The sequence below is a fragment of the Microcaecilia unicolor genome, chromosome 5, assembly GCF_901765095.1.
Source record: "Microcaecilia unicolor chromosome 5, aMicUni1.1, whole genome shotgun sequence".
In the NCBI taxonomy this organism is placed as follows: domain Eukaryota; kingdom Metazoa; phylum Chordata; class Amphibia; order Gymnophiona; family Siphonopidae; genus Microcaecilia; species Microcaecilia unicolor.
In genome coordinates, this window is record NC_044035.1 from 228,760,013 (window position 1) to 228,783,874 (window position 23,862).

The 23,862-nt window shown below is 49.3% G+C and overlaps 1 protein-coding gene across 2 annotated transcripts in view; it reads left to right on the forward strand.

Moving 5' to 3' along the window:
• Positions 1-23,862, forward strand: part of BRWD1 (bromodomain and WD repeat domain containing 1) — a 523,732-nt gene that overhangs the window by 134,242 nt on the left and 365,628 nt on the right. For both annotated transcript variants that reach the window (XM_030203838.1, XM_030203839.1), the window contains exons 16-18: positions 13,376-13,504; positions 21,393-21,618; positions 21,780-21,962. In XM_030203838.1, coding sequence (XP_030059698.1) covers positions 13,376-13,504; positions 21,393-21,618; positions 21,780-21,962 — 538 coding nt within the window. The remainder of the gene's footprint in view (positions 1-13,375; positions 13,505-21,392; positions 21,619-21,779; positions 21,963-23,862) is intronic.

The window sequence follows — 23,862 nt, forward strand, 5'->3', positions numbered from 1 at the left end:
CGTGCATCTCCTTCCTCTGTTTTCCCTCCCCTCCATCCATGTGCATCTGCATCCATGTCCAGCAACTCTCCTCTCTCCCCTGCCCACCCTCTTCTCCCTCAACAGCCCTCCTTGCCTTCCTGCCACCCAGCCAGCGCTTAGAACTCATTTTACCTAACTGAAGTCGTGGCTGCAAAAGAAGCACAGTAGAGCAGGCTCGCCTTCAGCCTTCCCCTTCTCTCTCAGCGTTCTGCCCTCATTTCCTGTTTCCGCAAAGGGGAAGGCTGAAAACGAGCCTGCCCTACTCTGCTTCTTTTGCAGTCATAACTTAGGTAAAATGAGTTTTAAGCGCTGGCTGGGCGGCAGGAAAGCAAGGAGGGCTGTTGAGGGAGAAGAGGAGCAGGTAGGTTGGGCTGGGGGACGGACGTTGGAACCGGAACTTCGGATGACTGACGGCCGGGAAAATATTGGGGGTGCTCGAGCACCCACGGAGTCGGTGCCTATGGTTGGCACTGTATGTGCTGTAAATATGTTTCCCACAATATATTTGACAAGAGACTCCATGTTCAGCCAGTCTGCAATTGTGAACAACCCAACTGGTACCTCCCTTTTCCAACCTAGATGACCTATACAAAATATTTTTAAAATGAAAAATAGGAACATTTTTTTCACTCAACAAATAGTTAAGCTCTGGAGCTCATGCATTTTCAGGAATTATTCTCTTTCTATGTTGTTTTTAACTTGGCGCAGTGCTTTTTTTGTGCCGGTACCGTGTACTGGCACCTTTTTTCCCCCCCGGCAGTCCTGCACCCTTCCTCTCACTCCCCTGCTTACTACTACTACTACTACGTCGGACTCGGCAGCGTGAATGGTGCAGGCAGGAGGCAGCGATTGAGAGGCTGGCAGCGTCACAGCTTCCCTCTGTGAGTCCCGCCTACGTTGTTTCAACTTCCTGTTTCCGCATAGGCGGAACTTGCAGAGGGAAGCTCCAACACTGCCAGCCTCTCTCAATTGCTGCACCGTTCGCGCTGCTGAGTCTGACACTGGCAGCCTTTCTATTGCTTCGCTGGCAGGCAGTGGAGAAGGAGGATGGGCTGGGAGGAGGATGGGCTGGGGGAAGATGAATCGCTGGACATGGGAGAGGGGAGAGAGGAGAATCGCTGGACCTCGATGGGAGGGCAGGGAAGAGAGAATTGCTGGACATGGAGAGAGGAGAATCGCTGGACATGGATGGGAGGGGAGGATGGGGGGGAGAGAGGAGTATCGCTGGACATGGATGGCAGGCGAGGATAGGGGGCAGAGAAGAATCGCTACACATGGATGGCAGGGGAGGACAGGGGACAGAGAAGAATCGCTGCACATGGAGGACAGGGGGCCGAGAAGAATCGCTGGATATGGTTGGCAGGGGAGGACAGGGGGCCAAGAAGAATCGCTGCACGGGGAGGACGGGGCGGATAAGAATCGCTGCACATGGATGGCAGGGGAGGACAGGGGGCAGAGAAGAATCGCTGCACATGGAGGATAGGGGGCTGAGAAGAATCGCTGGATATGGTTGGCAGGGGAGGACAGGGGGCCGAGAAGAATCGCTGAACATGGATGGCAGGGGAGGACAGGGGGCAGAGAAGAATCACTGGACATGGAGGGGAGGGCAGGGAAGAGAGATTCGCTGGACATGGATGGAAGGGGAGGGCAGGGGAGAGAGGAGAATCGCTGGACATGGATGGCAGAGGAGTACGGGACAAAGGAGAATTGCTGGACATGGGAGGGGAGGGCAGGGGAGAGGAGACATGCTGGGCATGGATGGAGGGAAGAGAAGAAGGAGATGCACATGGATGGGAGGGCAGAGAAGAGAGGAGAAATACTGGAAATGAATGGAGAGAAGAGCAGGAGATAGGGGAGAATTGCTGGACTTGGATGGAGGAGAGGGGAGAGAGTATTATTGCTTTATATGGATACAGGGGAGGGAAGAGGAGAAATCCTGGACATGGGTGGAGGGGAGGAGAGAGGAGATGTGCTGGACATGGATGGAGGGGAGGAAAGAAGAAGAGGATGCACGTGGATAGAGATGAGGGAAAGGGAAGAGAGGAGAAAAACTGCACATAGATGGAGAAAATAGGCAAAAGCTGGATCCACGGTACACCTCCAGTCAATTCCATGAATGAGGACCCAGCCTTTCTCCGAGGACAAGCAGGCTGCTTGTTCTCACTGATAGGTTGACGTCCGACGGCAGCCCCAGTACCGGAATTCTACCTAGCAACAAAGTTTGCTAGAGCCCTCATGCGCACACCGCGCATGCGTGGCCATCTTCCCGGCCATCGCGCGAACGTGCCCTTCAGTCTCTTTTTTTTTTTTTTTTTTTCCACGGTCAGGGTGGCTGTTTTTCAGTCACTCTGCGCCTCAGGAGAGAGCCCTTGCAGTTTTTTTGCCGTCTTTTTTTTTTCTTAGTTTCGCAAGTTCGCTCGCTTGTTTTCTTGTTTAAAAAAAAAAAAAAGTTTCTTAGCCGCCCTTCTACTACTACTACTATTTAGAATCTCTATAGCGCTACAAGGCGTACGCAGCACTGCACAAACATAGAGGAAAGACAATCCCTGCTCAAAGAGCTTACAATCTAATAGACGAAAAATAAAGTATTCAAATCAATTAATGTGTACAGGAAGGAGGAGAGGAGGGTAGGTGGAGGCGAGTGGTTACGAGTCAAAAGCAATGTTAGAGGTGGAGGGTGCAGCGAGACAGAAGGCGCGAAGTCTGGAGTTGGCAGTAGTGGAGAAGGGAACAGATAAGGATTTATCCATGGAGCGGAGTGCACAGGAAGGGGTGTAGGGAAGGACGAGTTTGCGGTAGTTTTTTTTTTTTTTCGTTTCGTGTGCGACCCTCTTGGCCGCCCGTACGGGGTTTTGTTTTTTCCCCTTCTTTTTGGCGCCATCGCGTGTTTTGATTTCACCGCCACGAATTTTCCGTCGATGTCATCAAAGATCGCCAGCGGCTTCAAGAAGTGCACTCGGTGCAGCCGGGCCATCTCAGTCACTGATCCGCACGCTTTGTGTATTCAGTGTCTTGGGGCGAGTCACTGCCCCGACGCTTGTACTTTGTGCCTCGGCCTTAAAAAGCGGACACAAGCGTCGAGATTAGCTCAGTGGGAGCATCCGTTCCATGCTTCGCCCAGTCCTTCGGCGTCAACGTGAGCAGCGGTACCGAGATCGGCGGCGGCGGTGTCGATGTTGGCACCGGAGAGTGCATCGACGTCCAGAGCGCAGGTAATGGCTGTCCAGAGACCATCTCATGCTGGCAGCAGTGGGCCATCGAGTGGGTCTCCACCTGCCTCGAGGACCCCTGCGGTGCAGACCCATCAGGACCGACCTTCTTCGGAGCCAACCCCTAGGAGATTCTTGGATTCAACGTCTTCCTCGTCGGTACCGGGGGGTACCGAGACCGTGCTTCGAGCCAAGGCGAAGAAGCATCGGTCGCCCTCCCGCCAAGGTACCGAGAGCTCCAGGACACCGAAGGATTCGGCACCCGTGAAGCGTCGACGCCGGGAGGACCGCTCACCCGCCATTCAGGAGGTGTCAATGCGCACTTCTCCGGACAGCCCGGTACTGCCTCCACCTCCTCAGCAGATTTGGGCTTCGACTCCTGTACCTACTCCCCAACCTTTCTCCGCAGCCACTCTTGACGAGTGCCTCGAAACCATTCTTCCAGGGATCCTGGAAAGGCTGCTGCGATCATCTCTTCCGGTGCATACAGTAGTAGTACCGGCGGTGCTTGCGCCTACGGTACCGTCGATAGATGCGGCGGTTTGCTCCCCGTCCGTGGTGAGGCCTTCGGCGTCGGTGCCGCTTGCAGTGCCCGCGTCGGCTGCCACCCAAGTGGCTTCCCCATCGACGTCGGTGGAGGGAGCTTCATTGCTGTCGGCATGGGAGTCTACTTCTCGACACCGTCATCGAGGACATTGTTCCTCGGCGTCGAGACGGGCCCGGCTTCAGACTGCGGTCAGAGAGATCGTGTCTGATACCGAGGGAGAGGCCTTGTGGGAGGCAGAGGAGGACCCAAGATATTTCTCGGATGAGGAGTCTTGTGGTCTTCCTTCTGATCCTACTCCTTCACCAGAGAGAGAGCTTTCTTCCCCCGAGTGTTTGTCTTTCTCGTCTTTTGTCCGGGAAATGTCTACGGCCATTCCCTTCCCAGTGGTCACTGAGGATGAGTCCAGGGCTGAGATGTCATCCACTGTTCCCTTACATAATGTCCTTAAGCAGACATTGATGGCGAACTGGATGAAACCATTAACTAATCCCACCATCCCTAAAAAAAGGAGTCCCAGTACCGGATTCACGGGGACCCGGAGTTGATGAAGTCCCACTTGCCTCATGACTCTGGAGTTGTGGATTCCGCTCTCAAGAGAGCCAGGAGTTCTAGGGATTACGCCTCGGCGCCCCTGGGGCGGGAGTCTAGAACTCTGGACTCTTTTTGGGAGGAAGGCCTATCATTCCTCTATGCTCGTGGCCAAGATCCAATCCTACCAGCTCTACACGAGCATCCATATGCGGAATAATGTGAAGCAACTGACGGACTTGGTCAATCAGCTCCCTTCGGAGCAGGCCAAGCCTTTTCAGGAGGTGGTCAGGCAGCTGAAGGCATGTCGTAAATTCCTGTCCAGGGGTGCTTATGACACTTTTGATGTTGCGTCTAGGGCCGCTGCTCAAGGTATAAAGATGCGCAGACTCTCATGGCTGCGTGCCTCTGACCTGGAGAATCGTGTCCAGCAGCGGATTGCAGACGCTCCTTGCCGGGGGGATAACATTTTTGGAGAGAAGGTCGAACAGGTGGTAGAACAACTCCATCAGCAGGACACCGCATTCCACAAACTCTCCCACCGGACGCCTTCAGCATCCACGTCTTCAGGTAGACATTTTTAGGGGGGTCGGAGGAATGCTCCCTACGCTTACAATAAGCGCAGGTACAATCCTCCTTCCCACCAGCCTGCTCAGGCTAAGCCCCAGTGCGATCGATCATGTCAACAGCGTGCGCCTCAACAGGCTCCTGCAGCTCCACAGCACAAGCAAGGGGACGGGCTTTTGACTGGCTCCAGGCAAGCATAGCCGACATAAGTGTCTGTGCTGGACGATCTTCCTGTCAGAGGGAGGTTAAAATTTTTTCACCAAAGGTGACCTCTTGTAACCTCGGATCAGTGGATTCTTCAAATAGTCTGGCAAGGATACTCCCTCAATTTGATGTCCAAACTTCCAAATTGTCCACCGGGAGCTCAGTCCTTCAGCTTCCAGCACAGGCAGGTACTTGCAGAGGAACTCTCCGCCCTTCTTAGCGCCAATGCGGTCGAGCCCGTTCCACCGGGGCAAGAAAGGCTGGGATTCTGTTCCAGGTACTTTGTTGTGGAAAAGAAAACAGGGGGGATGCATCCCATCCTAGACCTACGGGCCCTGAACAAATATCTGATTCGAGAAAAGTTCAGGATGCTTTCCCAGGGCACCCTTCTTCCCATGATTCAGGAAAACGATTGGCTATGCTGTCTGGACGTGAAAGATGCTTATACACATATTCCAATACTTCCAGCTCACAGGCAGTATCTTCGATTCCGTCTGGGAACACAGCACTTTCAGTATTGTGTACTGCCCTTTGGTCTCGCCTCCGTGCCCCGGGTGTTCACCAAATGCCTGGCGGTAGTGGCAGCGTCTCTACGCAAGCTGGGAGTGAATGTCTTCCCTTATCTCGACAATTGGCTGGTGAAGAGCACTTCTGAGGCAAGAGCTCAGCAGTCCATGCAGATGACTCAAACTCCTGGAGCTACTCGGGTTTATCAATTATCCAAAGTCCTATCTTCTTCCAGTCCAACAACTAGAATTCATAGGAGCTCTGCTGGATTCCAAGACGGCTCATGCCTACCTCCCCGAAGCAAGGGCAGACAATCTTCTGTCCCTTATTTCTTGGGTCAGAACATCTCAAGCAGATCACAGCTCGGCAGATGTTGAGATTGTTGGACCATATGGTCTCCACAGTTCATGTGACTCCCATGGCCCGCCTTCACATGAGATCAGCTCAATGGACCCTAGCTTCCCAGTGGTATCAGGCTGCGGAGGATCTAGAGGATGCTAACCAGCTGGCCAGAGTTTCTCAATTCCCTGTATTGATGGACAATTCAATCCAATTTGACCGTGGGACGTCCCTTTCAAATTCCTCAGCTACAAAAGGTGCTGACGACGGATGCGTCTCTTCTGGGGTGGGGAGCTCATGTCGATGGGCTCCACACTCGAGTTTGGTCCCTCCAGGAAACCGGTCTTCAGATCAACCTCCTGGCGTTGAGAGCGGTCTGGAACGCGCTAAAGGCTTTCAGAGATCGGCTGTCCTATCAAATTATCCAAATTCAGACAGACAATCAGGTTGCCATGTACTGCATCAACAAGCGGGGGGGGCACCGGATCTCGCCCCCTGTGTCAGGAAGCCGTTCAGATGTGGCTTTGGGCTCGCCGGCACAGCATGTTTCTCCAAGCCACCTATCTAGCGGGCGTAAACAGTCTGGCCGACAGACTGAGCAGGATAATGCAACCTCAAGAGTGGTCGCTCAGCTCGGGCGTGGTACGCAAGATCTTCCTTGCGTAGGGCACCCCCTCGCTGGATCTTTTTGCCACTCAGACCAATCACAAGGTCCCTCAGTTCTGTTCCAGACTTCAGGCCCTCGGCAGGCTAGCGTCTGATGCCTTTCTCCTACATTGGGGCAAGGGCCTTCTGTATGCATATCCTCCCATACCTTTGGTGGGGAAGACTTTGCTGAAACTCAAGCAGGATCATGGAACCATGATTCTGATTGCTCCCTTCTGGCTGCGTCAGATTTGGTTCCCTCTTCTTCTGGAGTTGTCCTCCGAAGAACCGTAGAGATTGGAGTGTTTTCCAACCCTCATTACTCAGAATGAGGGGGCGCTTCTGCATCCCGACCTCCCGGTCCATGGCTCTCACGGCCTGGATGTTGAGAGCGACTTTGCCTCCTTGGGTCTGTCGGAGGGTGTCTCCCGAGTCTTGCTTGCTTCCAGGAAAGATTCCACAAAGAGGTGTTACCCTTTTAAATGGAAGAGGTTTGCCGTCTGGTGTGACAGCAAGGCCCTAGATCCTCGATCTTGTCCTACACAGACCCTGCTTGAACACCGTCTGCACTTGTCAGAGTCTGGTCTTAAGACCAACTCAGTAAGAGTTCATCTTAGTGCTATTAGTGCTTATTATTATTGTGTGGCAGGTAAGCCTGTCTCTGGACAGCCTTTAGTTGTTCACTTCATGAGAGGTTTGCTTTTGTCAAAGCCCCTTGTCAAGCCTCCTGCAGTGTCATGGGATCTCAATGTCGTTCTCACCGAGCTGATGAGAGCTCCTTTTGAGCCACTGGATTCCTGCCATCTGAAGTATTTGACCTGGAAGGTCATTTTCTTGGTGGCTGTTACTTCAGCTTGTAGAGTCGGTGAGCTCCAAGCCTTGGTAGCTCATGCTTCATATACTAAATTTCATCATAACAGAGTAGTCCTCCGCACTCACCCTAAGTTCTTGCCGAAGGTGGTGTCGGAGTTTCATCTGAACCAGTCAGTTGTCTTGCTAACATTTTTTCCCCGTCCTCATACCCGCCCTGCTGAACGTCAGTTGCACACCTTGGACTGCAAGAGAGCATTGGCCTTCTATGTGGAGCGGACAAGCCCCTTCAGATAGTCCGCCCAAATGTTTGTTTCTTTTTTGATCCCAACAGAAGGGGAGTTGCTCTCGGGAAACGCACCATTTCCAATTGGCTAGCAGATTGCATTTCCTTCACTTATGCCCAAGCTGGGCTGACTCTTGAGGGTCATGTCACGGCTCGTAGTGTTAGAGCCATGGTGGCGTCAGTGGCCCACTTGAAGTCAGCCACTATTGAAGAGATTTGCAAGACTGCGACGTGGTCATCAGTCCACACATTCACATCTCATTACTGCTTTCAGCAGGATACCCGATGCGACAGTCGGTTTGGGCAGTCGGTGCTGCAGAATCTGGGGTTTAGAATCCAACTCCACCCCCCCAGGCCCATTTTTATTCTGTTCCAGGCTGCACTCTCAGTTAATGTTTCTTCGTAGGTCAATTTTTATGTCCTCGCCGTTGTGAGGCCCAATTGACCCTGTTGTTTTGAGTGAGCCTGGGGGCTAGGGATACCCCATCAGTGAGAACAAGCAGCCTGCTTGTCCTTGGAGAAAGCGAAGTTACTTACCTGTAGCAGGTATTCTCCGAGTACAGCAGGCTGATTGTTCTCACCAACCCGCCCGCTTCCCCTTTGGAGTTGTTCTTTTCTTTGGTTTTGCTTTATAACTTGACGAAAATGGGGTTCTCGCGCGACAGGCGGGGAAGATGGTCGCGCGCCCGCACGCTCGAAGATTCTAGCAAACTTTGCTGCTAGGAAGATTTTCCGGACTTGGGGCTACCATGGACGTCACCCATCAGTGAGAACAATCAGCCTGCTGTCCTTGGAGAATATCTGCTACTGGTAAGTATCTTCGCTTTACTACTGCATGGTGTGGAATTAGTGCGGTTTTCTGTGTAGTTGTGGGTTTATATGCAGTTTTAAAGAAGGGTGGAATTTAATAAAGGTCTTAAAATTATCCCATGGCTTGTGTATGAAAGTATGCATGGTGACAACAAGGTGCCTACTTGTACACCACTCGTGTGTAGGAGTTTCCGGGGGTATACTTTGAACAGAGTGCAGGAGGAGTCATGAAGTGTGCATGTGGTTTGTAAGATATAAACATATGTGGTTGAGGTATGTATATAGGTATATATCTGCCCTGGGACCTTTCAGCTGTAATTTTTTTTTTCTTTTAAATTCTTTTTATTAACTTTTTCTTTACATAACTCTCACATAGCTGAACATATTTATCGCAAAACTTTCTCATATATATATCAACAACCTTCCTCCACCCCCCTCCCCCCCTTCTAGGCATCTCAGGCATCCCATGCCCCCATCCTTTCTTAATTGATATAGTATTCTACGATTCACTTGGGGTGGCCTCTTGCGCCAAATGAAGGCGAACATTTTCTTGTTAAGTGTGTAAAAGAAGTTGTGGCACAGAGACAGGCACAGCCATAAATAAGTAAAGTAACTTGGGAAGCATTGTCATCTTTACCGCTGCTATTCTGCCCATCCATGACATTTGCAGCCCCCCCCCCCCCCCCCCATCTCTCTAGTTCTTGCAGGAGTTCCCGCATTTTAGGGACAAAATTCTCCTGGTATAAATCCCCCGTATCTGGTGTTAAATTAACCCCCAAATATCTAATATATTTAGGAGACCATTGAAAAGGGAAGTGAGACTGTATTTCCTCTTGTAACTCTGCAGGGCACTGTATTGGCATGAGTTCTGATTTTTGAGTGTTAATCTTGAGACCTGCGACTTGTCCATACCCCTGAAGTATAGTCATCACTGCTCTCAGTGAGGGTTCAGGTTGTGAAAGTATAAGCAGGACATCGTCAGCATAAAGCATAATTTTAGTTTCTTGCCGCCCTATTCGGGTGCCCTGCACCTCTGGATCTTGTCTAACCAAGATTGCCAGTGGCTCCATAGCTAATGCGAACAATAGCGGGGATAAGGCACACCCCTGCCTAGTACCTCTAAACAATTCAAATGAATCAGTGTATGTACCATTAATTCGTAACTGAGACATAGGGTGACGATAGAGCGCTATGACCCAACATAAGTATTGCCCACTAATGCCCACTTTCTTCAACAGTGCAAACAAATAGGGCCACAGCACTCTATCGAATGCCTTCTCAGCATCCAGTGAGAGAAAAATCGCCGGTTGTCCCACCTGTTTGGTTCTGTCCAGTATATATTGTGCTCGTCTCGTGTTATCAAAAGTTTGCCTATTTGCTATAAATCCCGCTTGGTCCTCATGGACCAAGCGAGGCAACACCCTTTGCAACCGGTCAGCCAAGATTGTAGTTAGAATTTTATAGTCGGTTCCCAATAGAGATATGGGCCGATATGAGCCGCAACTTTGTGAGTGTTTATGCGGCTTAAGGAGTAATACCATGGTGGCTAAACGCCACGACCGTGGGAGCACAGAGTCAAGCTAAATATCGTTGAACACTTTAAGCAAGATGGGTGCTAAGATAGAGTTAAAGCATTTATAGAATCTATTACTATACCCATCTGCACCCGGGGCTTTTCCCCTGGGTAAACCTTTGATTGCTAAGGTCACTTCCTCTAGTGTTATGGGTGCTGATAGCAATTCTTGCTCTACCGTGTCCAAAAAATTCTGTATAGCTTCCTCTGCCACCTGCCCCTCCGGTTGATAGAGCCTCTGATAGTACTCAACAAATATTCTCTGAATCTCTTCTACTTGATCCCAGCTCTGCCCATCTTCCGTTCTCACTCTACCGATGTCATTATGTCCCCTAAGCTGTTGTAATTTATAGGCTAATAATTTACTCGCTTTATTATTAAACTCATAGTATTCCTGTTGTGTCAGCTGCATTTGTTCCTTAATGACTTTAAGTTCCAAATCCAGTAGTTGAACTCTGGACCTATGTAATTCCTCTTGCTGTCTGGCCGTAGCCTGACCTTGTTTAACTAATGTTTCTAGGTGTTGTACTGTATGTCTATAAGCTGTTTCTTTCTCCCTATGGTCTTTCCCTAAATATGCTTGCAATGCTATTACTTTCCCTCTAATCACCAACTTTAAGCTTTCCCAGAATATCTCTGGTGTTATTCCCGGTGTATCATTAAACTGTAAAAACTCCCCAATTTCTTTTTCAATTCTTTGTACATTTTGTGGGTTATCCAATATCCCATCAGGGAATTGCCAACTTCTAGATCTTGTACTCCTTGGAAATCCCCTCAGGGCTATTGCTATCGGAGCATGATCGGACCAGGACCGGGTGTAAATCTCTGTAGATTCTGCCTGGGTAACTATGCCTGCACTTCCCATCCACATATCTATTCTCGAATATGTATCATGTGGAGCAGAATAGCACGTATAGTCTCTCTCGCCCTTATGCATTACCCGCCAAATGTCCACCAGCCCCCAGTGATTCAGAAATTGGAGTAGTTTATCCCGCTCTGGCTGAGCATATCCAGCCATTCCGGTCGAATTATCCATCGCGGGCTCCATTGTCAGATTGAAATCTCCACCTACCAATATCTCCCCCTGTACACTTCGCCCGAGATGATTGCCAAGGGCAGCATAGAAATCTCCCTGGGAATGATTTGGAGCATATATGTTAACCAGTGTATAAGATTGCCCCCCCAAGGGGCAATACCACAATCACAAATCTACCCCCAGTATCCCTTTTTACTTCCTGTATTACCCAGCTACGGCCTTGCCTAAAAAGGATCCCCACTCCTGCTGTTTTATTTTGTTGTCGATTCGAAGCTAAATATTGGTGAGGATATCCCTGATTATATAATAAATATTCATGTCTGGGCAGCAGATGTGTCTCTTGTACAAACAATATGTCCACTCCCACCCTCTTCGCCTCCCTAAATAGCCTCCTACATTTTATGGGGGTATTAAAGCCCCTTGCATTGAGGGATAAACAGGTTAGTTCTATCATGGGGGTTTACAATCAACCTCCCTATTCAGCTTCCTGAGACTCTGCCTCCAGCATATATGTAAAAGAAGAAACCCCCTCTAAGATACCCCTTTTCCCCGTTCCCCCCACACCCACCCTCTCAAAAACAACATCCAATTCTTATATATTACCACTACACCAGTCCCAATATTCAAGTCATGTTGTTCTGCGAGGGTGTCAACTTCTTGTCTGATTGCTGTCTGGTAAGGCACCCTTTGCCTCTCGCCACTCTTGTCCAGCGCTGTCGGGCCGGCCGAGATGTCAAATACAGACTGCTGCGTTCTTCCGCACCCTCCACGGGAGCCTCCACCTCCGGCCATGTGGTGCGTGCTTCCTCCATGTTTAAAATCTGGTTCCATTTTCCTTCTTGGTTGTAGGCCAGAGCGAATGGGTGCTGCCACCTGTATACGATTCCTTTGTCTCGCAGGTATCTGGTGAAATTCTTCATCTCTGCTCGTCGTTTTAGTGTGGCCGGGGCCAGATCTTGATATAGTTCAATAGGGAATGTATCCCATTGCAGAGCTTCCTTTTTTGCGCGCTTTGCGGAGTATCGCTTCTTTTACCTTATAATCTGAGAAACAGGCAATAATGTCTCTTGGTGTATTAGCTCTCATACTCGCCATTACTCTATGAGCCCGATCCACTTTAATTGATTCAGGGGCCACTTCTTGTCCGTCCTCAGACAGCAGCATGCTCGCGATTTGCTGTGTGACCTTTTCGCAGTCCAAATATTCTGAATGTTCTGGAACCCCTCGAATGCGGATGTTAGATCTCCTTCCCCGATTTTCTAAATCTTCAATCTTCTCCTCCAACGATCTACATACCGCTTGCTGTTCCTTCAATGTATGTTCTACCGTGTTCAGAGCTTCCTGCTGGCCCTCCACGTGTTCATCAAGATCTTCCACCTGTCGACCCAGCTCTGTAATCTCTCCGCGGAGGTCCGCTGCTAAAGTAACAAAATCCTCACGGACTCCTTTAATATTGGAGCGGATCACATCCAGCAGAGCCCAAAAGTCTTTAGCAGACAGTTCTCTTTCCTCCGTACTCTCACCGGGTGAAGCAGTACCCCCGATGCTAGCGGTTTTTCCCCGCTCCTCGACAGGCGCCATCTTGTCTGCGCTCTGATGCGGTACATATGTAAAGACTTTTAAAGACTTGCGGGACCCCGCCGCTTCTCTTCCAGACATCTTTGCCCGCAGTAAGTCTTCCGCTACAATTTTAATTTTCTTCTCGTTATATTCTTTTCCAGCGGTTATATATGATGAAGCTTCTAGGCTGGCATGCGGAGCTATTCTCTCACACCGCCATTGCTCAGAGTGACATCACCGCTCCCCTCTCAGCTGTAATTTTGTAAGCTTTTTGTGAGGCTAGTGTATCAAGACATGTAACTCTTTATAAAGTAGCCTCAAGGTGAGTGCATACTTGGATTTCTAACCTAAGTGGTCTATTATTTAAAAAAGTCCCCTCTACATGTACAGATCTGGTTTTTGAGGCTGCAGTGGTTATTTAAGTGTTCTAAATACAAACTTAGAAAAATCAAATTATTAAAGATATGTAAGGACATTTTTGAGCATTTTTATAAATATTTTGAACATCTTGTTTAAATAACAAAACCATTTTAAAACTATGCCAAAATCAAGGGGTACTCCAAGACTGGACTTGGGAAACACTGGCCTATTCTATCACTGTTCCCATGTCACTTGGTAACGTAAGTAGATTTCTCAAATAGATGTTGCACATCCTTTTATAATGCTAAATCCAGATTAATATTTGCATATAAAACTGTCTTTAATAGTAAAATATGTGGCTTTTTCACTGTAGATTGAAGGTCAAGGCCACGGAGCTGTGTTTGACTGCAAATTTTCGTCGGATGGCCAACATTTTGCTTGTACAGATTCTCATGGGCACCTGTTGATTTTTGGCTTTGGATGCAGTAAGCCTTATGAAAAGGTATGTCCTTACTGTAGGCCATTGAGTGATTAAATTCTGCTTATATAGGATGTAGACCTAAGAACATAAGAAATGCTTTGGGTTTTTGTTTTGAGGTGTTTTTTTTTTTTTTTTGGGGGGGGGGGGGGTCCAATTTTAAATCTTTATTGAAACTTCAACATACAATGTTTATGCAATAATGTAACTCTTATCGCTAAAGTCATTGAACAACCAACAACCATCTCTGTCAACCTACTACTACTACTATTTAGCATTTCTATAGCGCTACAAGGCATACGCAGCGCTGCACAAACATAGAAGAAACAGTCCCTGCTCAAAGAGCTTACAATCTAATAGACAAAAAATAAATAAAGTAAGCAAATCAAATCACCCCACCCCGGTGTCCACTGTCCCTCTTCTCTTCCACCCTTCTGATTAGGCATATTCCACCCACCCCCCAGCACCCACCCAGCATCCCCACTTTACTTCCCTGGCCCCGATCCAGCATCACACCTGTTTTCTCCTCACTGCCTTGTCTACCACTGCTACTTCTGGAACATGCAGCAGCAACAGTAGTCATGGGGGGCTTTACCTTTTGTGTGTTGCTAAACATTATGCTATTCCTGCCCTCTTTAATACAAACTTGCTGTTTCTGAGGTGGCAGGACTGGCAGAGCCTTTAACAACGTGTGAAGCTAGAAAGGCCTACCGCTTCTTTCTGCTTTATTGCTGCTACCACACATTTCCAGGAAGCGGCAGTGGATATAGTTAGTGGAATATGTTTTTGCTTGGGAGAGCCCAACAAACCAGTCTGTCCCTGCTTCTTTACCTTCTTGGTGCTAATGCTGTCCCTTTGGCCCACCCTGTTTTGCTGCCCATAGCGGTGGATGATGTGGGGCTGGAATCTAGGACTGATGGCTACCAAGTCCTGCCTTTACAGAAGCATCTTGGGGATACTTCCTGTATGTTTCCTCCAGTGGTGGGATAGCCCAGTGCCAGGATTTAAATCTGCTGTTGCATGTCCAGGCTGAGTTGCCCTGGAAGTGTGATGGCAAAGGGGTGGCACTTGCTACCCTGTAGTGATGACTGTGCCCTTCCACAACTCGTTTTTTTCAGGTTGCCAAATAACTTAGATAGCAGGAAACAGGTATTTGGCCAACCCTCAGCTATCATCCAAAGTGGTCTGCATTTTCTCTACTTGTCTGTGGAAGTGGAGTTGCTTACCTGTAATGAATTGTCTGTGCAGAATAGGGAAATGTACCTACATTTACAGTCCACACTCCCCCCACCCCCCAGACTGAACTGTCTACAATCAGCTTTATATTTATCAAAGGGGAGGAGTGAGCAAGGTGGATCATAGGAGATCTGTACTTAGTAAGGCTGAAAGGCATTGCTGGAGCTATGAATAGTATGTCTGGTGTGAGATTTTCAGATGACATCACCCAAAGTGTGGCTGCGTTCCTAGGCAGTCCACAGTGAACTCTGGTTATAGGTAAGCAACTCCACTTTCCAAATGTTTCTTCCATTTCTTCTTTCCAGTTAATCACTGATAGTTACTACACTATGAGTTGAATAGAGTAGACTATTTCGAGTCCTTTAATTTCGCAGCCACTATTTTTCCATCCATGTCATTGAGGAGTCCCAGCGGCTTCAAGCGTTGTACTCGCTGCAACCGGACAATCTCGGGTACCGATCCCACGTGTGATGTCTCCAGTGCCTTGGGCCCAAACATTTGCCAGCTGCTTGTAAGCTGTGCTCTCTTATGAAAAAGCGGACCCAAGTGTCTCAGGAGGCTCAGCATGAAAGACTTTTTGCTGATAGGTCCGGTCCTTCGGCATCGACATCGGTGTTGACGTCTAGGGAAGCATTGACTTCGAGAGCACAGGTAATGGCTGCCGAACGACCACATTGTGCTGGGAGCAGCGGGGCATTGAGTGGGTCTCCACCTGTCTCGAGGCCTACTGTTATGCAGGCCCCCCGGGAATGACCTTTGTCGGACCCAGCCCCCAGGAGGTGTGAGGATTCCACGTCCTCCTCTTCGGTACCAAGGAGTCTCAATGATGGGCGTCGAGCGAAGGCTAAGAAGCACCGTCATTGTTCTCCTTCCAGACACAGTACCAATAGCTCCGGGAAGCCGAGGGATTCGGCACTCGAGAAGCGTCGGCGCCGAGAGGACCGCTCACCCACTATACAGGAGGTGCCGACGCGTCTGTCTTCTGGCAGCTTGGTACCGGCTCTCGAGCCCCCTCAGATTCTGCCACTGGCTCCTACACTGGCCCCATAGCTTTTTCCGATGGAAGCTCTCGACGAGCACATCAAGGCCCTTCTTCCAGAGCTTCTGGAAGGATTGCTGCGCCAGTCTGCTTCGGTGCCAGGGGTGCTTGCACCTTCTGCATCGACTGTGGAAGCGGCATCTGGGCCTTCGCCTGTGGTGAGGTCCCCGTCCTTGGTGCCGCTTGTAGCATCTGTCGCCACCCGGGTCGATTCTCCCTCTACGTCGGTGGAAGAAGCTTCGTCGCAGTCCAGGCAGGGGTTGACTTTTCGACATTCCCCTTGAGGCTGTCGTTCCTCGACATCTAAACAGGCTCAGGTTTGGGCTGCTCTTAGAGAGCTGCTGTCAGATACCGGTGATGAGTGCTCGTGGGAGGAAGAGGAAGATCCCAGATACTTTTTGGCGGAAGAGTCATATGGGGTCCCCTCTGATCCTACTACGCCTATTGAAAGAAGGATGTCTCCCCCTGAGAGTCTGTCTTTTTCCTCCTTTGTTCGGGAAATGTCTAAGGACATTCCTTTCTCTATGGAGGTTGTGGATGAGCCCAGGGCTGAGATGCTCGAGGTCTTGGACTATCCTTCTCCACCCACAGAGGTTGCAACGGCCCCCTTGCATAACGCACTCAGGGAAGTTCTTATGCGAAACTGGTCGTTCCCTCTATCTAATCCAGTGGTCCCCAAAAATGCTGAATCCCAGTAGAGAATCCATGGAGAACCAGTAATGGTGAAGGCCCAACTTCCTCACGATTCCATGGTGGTGGACTGTGTTCTCAGAAGAGCCAAGAGTACTAGAGACTATGCCTCGGCATCCCCAGGCAGAGAATCTAGGACCTTGGATTCTTTTGGGAGGAAAACATATCAGGCCGCTATGCTCGTCGCCAAGATCCAAACTTACCCAGCTCTACACGAGCATCCACTTGCGGAACTTGGTGAGGCAACTGTCCAGTTTGGTTGAAGCACTTCCTCCGGAGCTCGCCTAATCTTTTCACCAGGTAATCAGGTAGCAGAAGGTGTGTCGCAAATTCCTGGCCAGGAGTACTTACGACATTTTTGATGTGGCATCCCGTGTAGCTGCTCATGGTATAGTGATGTGCAGAATCTGATGGCTGTGTGTCTCTGACCTGGATCATAAGACCCACCAGCGAATGGCGGATGTTCCTTGCCGGAGTGATAATCTTTTTGGAGAAAAAGTAGAGGACATGGTTGATCAGATCAAGAAGCACCATGATGCTATGGATTCTCTCTCCCGCCGGGCGTCTTTTGCTACCGCCGCCTCAACTAGGAGGTTTTTTGGAGGGAAGAGGGGTGCTCCCTAATCCTACAATAGGCGTAGGTACACTTCTGCTTCTCGGCAGCCTATCCAGGCTCAGTCCCAGCATGCTCGTTCCCGTCAACAGCGTGCGCCTAAGGCCCCTATGGCTCCCCAGCAAAAGCAAGGGACGGGCTTTTGACTGGCTCCAGTGCAGCATAGCCTCAGAAAAAGTGCCTGTGCTGGACGACTTGCCAGTCGGGGGGAGGTTGATATTTTTTCACCAAAGGTGGCCTCTTATAACCTCCGACAGGTGGGTTCTTCAAATAGTCCGGTTAGGATACACTCTCAATCTGGAATCCATGCCTCCAAAATTGTCCACTGGGAGCGCAATCCTTCAGCTCCCAGCACAAGCAGGTACTTGCAGAGGAACTCTCTGCCCTTCTAAAGGCCAATGCGGTCGAACCCGTTCCACCAGGGGAAGAAGGGCTGGGATTCTATTCCAGGTACTTCCTTGTGCAAAAGAAAACGGGGGATGTGTCCAAATTCCTTGTCCAAGAAAAGTTCAGGATAGTTTCCCTGGGCACCGTTCTTCCCATGATTCAGGAAAACGATTGGCTGTGCTCTCTGGACTTAAAGGATGCCTATACTTACATCTCGATACTCCCAGCTCACAGGAAGTATCTTCGATTTCGGTTGGGAACTCGGCACTTTCAGTACTGTGTATTGCCATTTGGCCTCGCGTCTGCGCCCAGGGTCTTCACAAAGTGCCTGGCAGTTGTCACAGCATTGCTATGCAGACAGGTAGTGCATGTCTTCCCTTATCTCGACGATTGGCTGATGAAGAGCACCTCGGAGGCAGGCGCTCTACAGTCCATGCGGATGACTATTCGACTGCTAGATCTACTGGGGTTTGTAATCAATTTTCCCAAGTCCCACCGTGTCCCAGTTCAGAAATTGGAGTTCATTGGAGCTCTGTTGGACACACGGACGTCTCGAGCTTACCTCCCCCAGGCAAGGGCAGACAATCTCCTGGCCCTGGTGTCCTTGGCTCGAGCATCTCAACAGATCACAGCTTGCAGATGTTGAGACTTTTAGAGCACATGGCTTCCACAGTTCGTGTGACTTCCATGGCACGCCTACATATGAGATCAGCTCAGTGGACCCTAGCTTCCCAGTGGTGCCAGGCCTCAGGGGATCTAGCGGATGTGATCCATCTCTCCACCGACTTTTGCAGTTCCCTTCAGTGGTGGACCATTTGACCCAATCTGACCTTGGGAAGTCCATTCCAAATTCCTCAGCCACAGAAAGTGCTGGCGATGGATGCATCCCTCCTGGGGTGGGGAGCTCATGTAGATGGACTTCACACTCAAGGAGCTTGGTCCTTTCAGGAAAAGGGTATTCAGATCAACCTCCTGAAATTACGAGCGATCTGGAACGCTTTAAAGGCTTTCAGAGATCGGCTGTCCAATGAAATCATTTTAATTGACAGACAATCAGGTTGCAATGTATTACACCAACAGGCAGGAGGGCACCGGATCTCGCCCTCTGTGTCAGGAAGCTGTCCGGATGTGGCTTTTGGTTCACCAACACGACATGTTTCTCCTGGCCACGTATCTGGCGGGCGTAAACAGTCTGGCCAACAGGTTGAGCAGGATCATCCAACCTCACAAGTGGTCACTGAACATGGACGTCTGCAAGATCTTCCCAGCGTGGGGCACCCCCTCGGTGGATATTTTTGCCACTCAGTTCAATCACAAAGTCCCTCAATTCTGTTCCAGACTTCAGGCTCACGACAGACTAGCGTCAGATGCCTTTCTCCTTCATTGGGGGACAGGCGTTTTCTGTATGCGTAACCTCCCATACCACTAGTAGGGAAGACTTTATTGAAACTCAAGCAAGACCGCGGAACCATGATTTTTTTTTTTGTTACATTTGTACCCCGCGCTTTCCCACTCATGGCAGGCTCAATGCGGCTTACATGGGGCAATGGATTCTCATCACTCCCTTCTGGCCACGTCAGATTTGGTTCCCTCTTCTTCTGGAGTTGTCCTCCGAAGAACCGTGATTGGAGTGTTTTCCAACCCTCATCACTCAGAACGAGGGGTCACTTCTACATCCCAACCTCCATTCTCTGGCTCTCACAGCCTGGATGTTGAGAGCTTAGAAGTTGCCTCCTTAGGTCTTTTGGAGGGTGTCTCCCGAGTCTTGCTTGCTTCCAGGAAAGATTCCACGAAAAAGTGTTATTCTTTCAAATGGAGGAGGTTTGCCGTCTGGTGTGACAGCAAGGCCCTAGATCCTTTTTCTTGTCCTACACGGACCCTGCTTGAATACCTTCTACACTTATCAGAGTCTGGTCTCAAGACCAACTCCGCAAGGGTTCACCTTATTGCAATTAGTGCTTATCAACATGTAGAAGGTAAGCCTATCTCTGGTCAGCCTTTAGTAGTTCGTTTTATGAGAGATTTGCTTTTGTCAAAGCCCCCTTGTCAAACCTCCACCAGTGTCATGGGATCTCAACGTCTCATTCTCACCCAGCTGATGAAACCTCCTTTTGAGCCACTGAATTCCTGCCATCTGAAGTACTTGACCTGGAAGGTCATTTTCTTGGTGGCTGTTACTTCAGCTCGTAGAGTCAGTGAGCTCCAAGCCCTGGTAGTGCATGCACCGTATATCAAGTTTCATCATAACAGAGTAGTCCTCCGCACTCACCCTAAGTTCTTGCTGAAGGTGGTGTTGAAGTTCCATCTGAACCTGTCAGTTGTCTTGCCAACATTCTTTCCCTGTCCTCATACCCGCCCTGGTGAAGACAAGTTGCACACCTTGGACTGTAAGAGAGCATTTACCTTTTACGTGGAGCGGACAAAGCCCTATAGACAGTCCGCCCAAATATTTGTTTCTTTTGATCCCAACAGGAGGGGAGTTGCCATCGTAAAACGCTCAATCTCCAATTGGCTAGCAGATAGCATTTCCTTCACTTATGTCCAAGCTGGGCTGACTCTGGAGGGCCATATCACGGCTCATAATGTTAGAGCCATGGCTGCGTCAGTGGCTCACTTAAAGTCAACCTCCATTGAAGAGATTTGCAAGACTGCAACGTGGTCATCAGTCCACACATTCACATCTCACTACTGCCTTCAGCAGTATACCCAATGCGACAGATGGTTTGGGCAGTCGGTGCTGCAGAGTCTGTTTGGGGTTTAGAATCCAACTCCACCCTCCTAGGCCCATTTCTGTTCTGTTCCAGGCTGCACTCTCACTTAGTTGTATTTCTTTTTAGGTCAATCTCTGTCATGTCCTCGCCATTGCAAGGCCCAATTGACCAATGTTCATTGTTTTGAGTGAGCCTGGGGGCTAGGGATACCCCAATGGTGAGAATACTGAGCCTGCTTGTCCTTGGAGAAAATGAAGATGCATACCTATAGCAGGTATTCTCCGAGGTCAGCATGCTGATCATTCTCACATACCCGCTCTCCTCCCCTTGGAGTTTTTCTGGTTTACTTTTTTATTAAACTGAGGGACTCACGCTCGTGTTGCAGGCGGGAAGCCGTTCGCACATGCGCGTTGCACTCAGCCCGCGCTACGGAGCATTCGAGAGACTTCTTTGTTTGCTGTTAAGTTTTTTGTGGTCTCCTGGGCCATTGCGGACGACAACCCAATGGTGAGAATAATCAGTCTGCTGTCCTCGGAGAGTACCTGCTACAGGTATGTATCTTCATTTTCTCCAAGGACAAGCAGGCTACTTTCTCTGTCCTTAGTGGGCTCAGTCTAAGTTCGTACGTGAAGCAATGGATGATTAACTTGCCCAAGTACAGAAGGAGCCATAGTGGGATTTGAACTTAATTTCCCAGTTCTCAGCCCATTGCTCTTACCATTAGGCAGCTACTCCACTATACTGAATGAGGTGTTGCCACCAAATCTAGGCAGTTAGCTGCATGTTTTTTTTAATAAATTCTCTAAAATGGGCTTGTAGTCTGAGATGAAAGTACATGATCAAGGTTGCAAAAATCAGATCACTGCTAGCATCTCTAAAGACTGTTTCCAGTTGGCCAAAAGATTAGAAGCTGATCTGGTGTCAAATTGAAACCTTCGACATTGTGATATACAATTGGAATAGAGTTTCAGACCAGTGGTTCTCAAACCTGTCCTAGGGGCTCACCAGCCAATCAGGTTTTCAGGATATGCTTAATGAATATGCACAGGAGAGGTTTGTATATAAAGGAGGTGATAGACATGCAGATCTGTTTTGTGCATATTCATTAGGAATATGCTGAAAACCTGACTGGCTGGTGGGCCCCCAGGACATGTTTGAGAGCCACTGTTTTAGACAGCTCAGGCTTGGTTTTAAAACTTTATTTGTAGATTTTAAAATAAATCCATATGTTTCTAGATTCCTGATCAGATGTTTTTTCATACTGACTATCGACCACTCATCCGTGATGGCAACAACTATGTTCTGGATGAGCAAACTCAGCAAGCTCCTCATCTCATGCCTCCGCCTTTCTTGGTCGATGTTGATGGAAATCCTCACCCAACCAAGTACCAAAGATTAGTTCCAGGGCGGGAAAATTGTGCAGACGATCATTTGATTCCGCAACTGGGATATGTGGCAACAAGTAAGGATATCTGTGGTAATATAATGATCTAATTTACTGTTGAGGCAATGATTTCAGAATAGAAGTGAAAAGAGAATAGGATTTTTAAGTATTGAAGTGTTTGTCACCTTTCTCTAGTTTAATCTCTTATCAAAAGCTGACATATGTCTTCAATTTGCAAGGTGATGGAGAAGTAGTTGAGCAAGTGATTGGACAGCAAACAAATGACCAAGATGAACAAAGTCAGGAACCTAGTATTCTTGATGACATAATAAGACAGCTGCAGCAACAGCAAGACCAAAGACATGAAACAGAACAAGAGGGTATTGCAAATGGAGCTCAAAACAGAGAGGAAACTCCAAGAGGTAAGTTTAAATCTTCGTATGATTCATTAACATAAATCATGCTTTTAGCTCCCATTCAAAGACCTATATAATACTGAATCAAGCTGGGGAGAAATTGGAATGTCATCCTTGTTATGATGCGATAAGGAAATGCTCCATAGTACACTAACTAAATGAAAATTCCCTACAAAAGTAAAATGAATTTCAACGTGTGAAGAAAGTGTTAGGTTAAATGTTCACGCCCAACAGATGTATAGAAAATGGTAATTCCTTGTCAGCAGCAGCAGATGAATCCATTAACTGATGGGTTGTATCTGCCTACCAGCAGGTGGAGATAGAGAACACTGAAGAACCACAGTGACCCTTGGACGGCTAGCCCCATCTGCCTTCAGTATTCCTCTATCTCCCAGGAGGTGTGGACGTAGCTTGATCAGCTCCTGGATTTCTGCCTGGGGTGGCTCCTGTGCTTTGCCAGTTGAGCAGGGGTGTTGTGGCTGGTGGTGCCCACTTTAAAGGCATATAGGTTCGCCCTTTCCCTGCCTCCAACTTTCCTCACAGCGTTTAAAAAAAAAAAAAAAGTGCGCGCTTATACAGCGTAGCTATTCTGAGGCTTTCTCCAGAGATTCTGGTACAGTGCAGAGCCCCATGACCCCACAAACTTTAATTTCCATGGTGGTCCACTGGACATAACCCCTTCCACTGCGCATGCACCCCCCCCCCCCCCCCCTTGCACCCAACCCCTACCCTGGACCTTTACAACAAGGTGGAGGCAGGAGGGCAGGAGCAACAGCTCCTGCCTCAGGCCCGCCTGGAACAAAATGTTCCTTGTCATCAACAGCAGATGAATCCATTAACTGATGGGTTGTATACGCCTACCAGCAGGTGGAGATAGAGAACACTGAAAGCACACAGTGTTCCTGGATGCCCAGCCCCCTCTGCCTTCAGTATATGTCTATCTCCTAGCAGGTGTGGACGTCGCTTTCTCAGCTCCTGGATTTCTGCCTGGGGTGGCTCCTGTGCTTTGCCAGTAGAGCGGGGGGGGGGGGGGGGGGGGGGTGTTGTGGCTGGTGGTGCCCACTTTAAAGGCATACTTGGTTTTCCCTGTCCCTGCCTTACCCCATTCCCCCTCCTCCCGGAGTTCCTCTGTGGCTGCCTGCCTCTTAACTTTCCTCACAGTAAAAAAAAAAAAAAAAAAGGCTCGCTTTCTCAGCGTGGCAATTTCTGAGGCTTTCTCTAGAGTTCCTGGTTCGGTGCAGCTTGACCAAAGCTTGTTTCTCGTTATCCTGAGGTGAGAGTGGTGCCCAGCTCCTCTAGGGAGGTTCCCGCTGACAGTGCTCTGTGCGGGGTAAGTTTTGGTGCGACAGCGCCATTTTGTTTTCTGTATTTGATGGCTGCTGAAGGGGTTAAGCGCTGCTCCCACTGTGGGAAACACAGATCAGCAGCGGGGCTTTGCAGCTCATGCTGCCTAGATGCTAATGCTGGCACGAGCATGGCGGGCAGTGAGTCTTCCCGCCTGACAGAGTTGGCAGCGGGCGCCATCTTGGAGGCACTGCGTGACTCGACCCTCACGGTTGCGGAGGAGTCTGAGTGCAGGAGGAGGCCTCATTTCGAGGTTTCTAGAGGAGCTATTGCCTCCGCTTCCCCCAATGTGGGGGCGGAGGTACAGGATGAGTTTTTCTCCCCTGAAATTGTGCTGCTGATGCATAAGGCTTTTATGTTAAAAAGAGCACTGCCTGAGGTTCCTGACAATTCTTTTCGGACTGGGTTGCCCCCAGTTCTTGATAGCCCAGCGTCTGCTGGAGACTTTATTTCTTACCCCGAGCCTTTGGCTGACGCTAAGTGTAGACGAGTGAATACCCCGTCTGAGGGGGACTCTTCACCCTATTTCAGGGAGTCTGAGGGGTCGGGCAGGCCATCACAG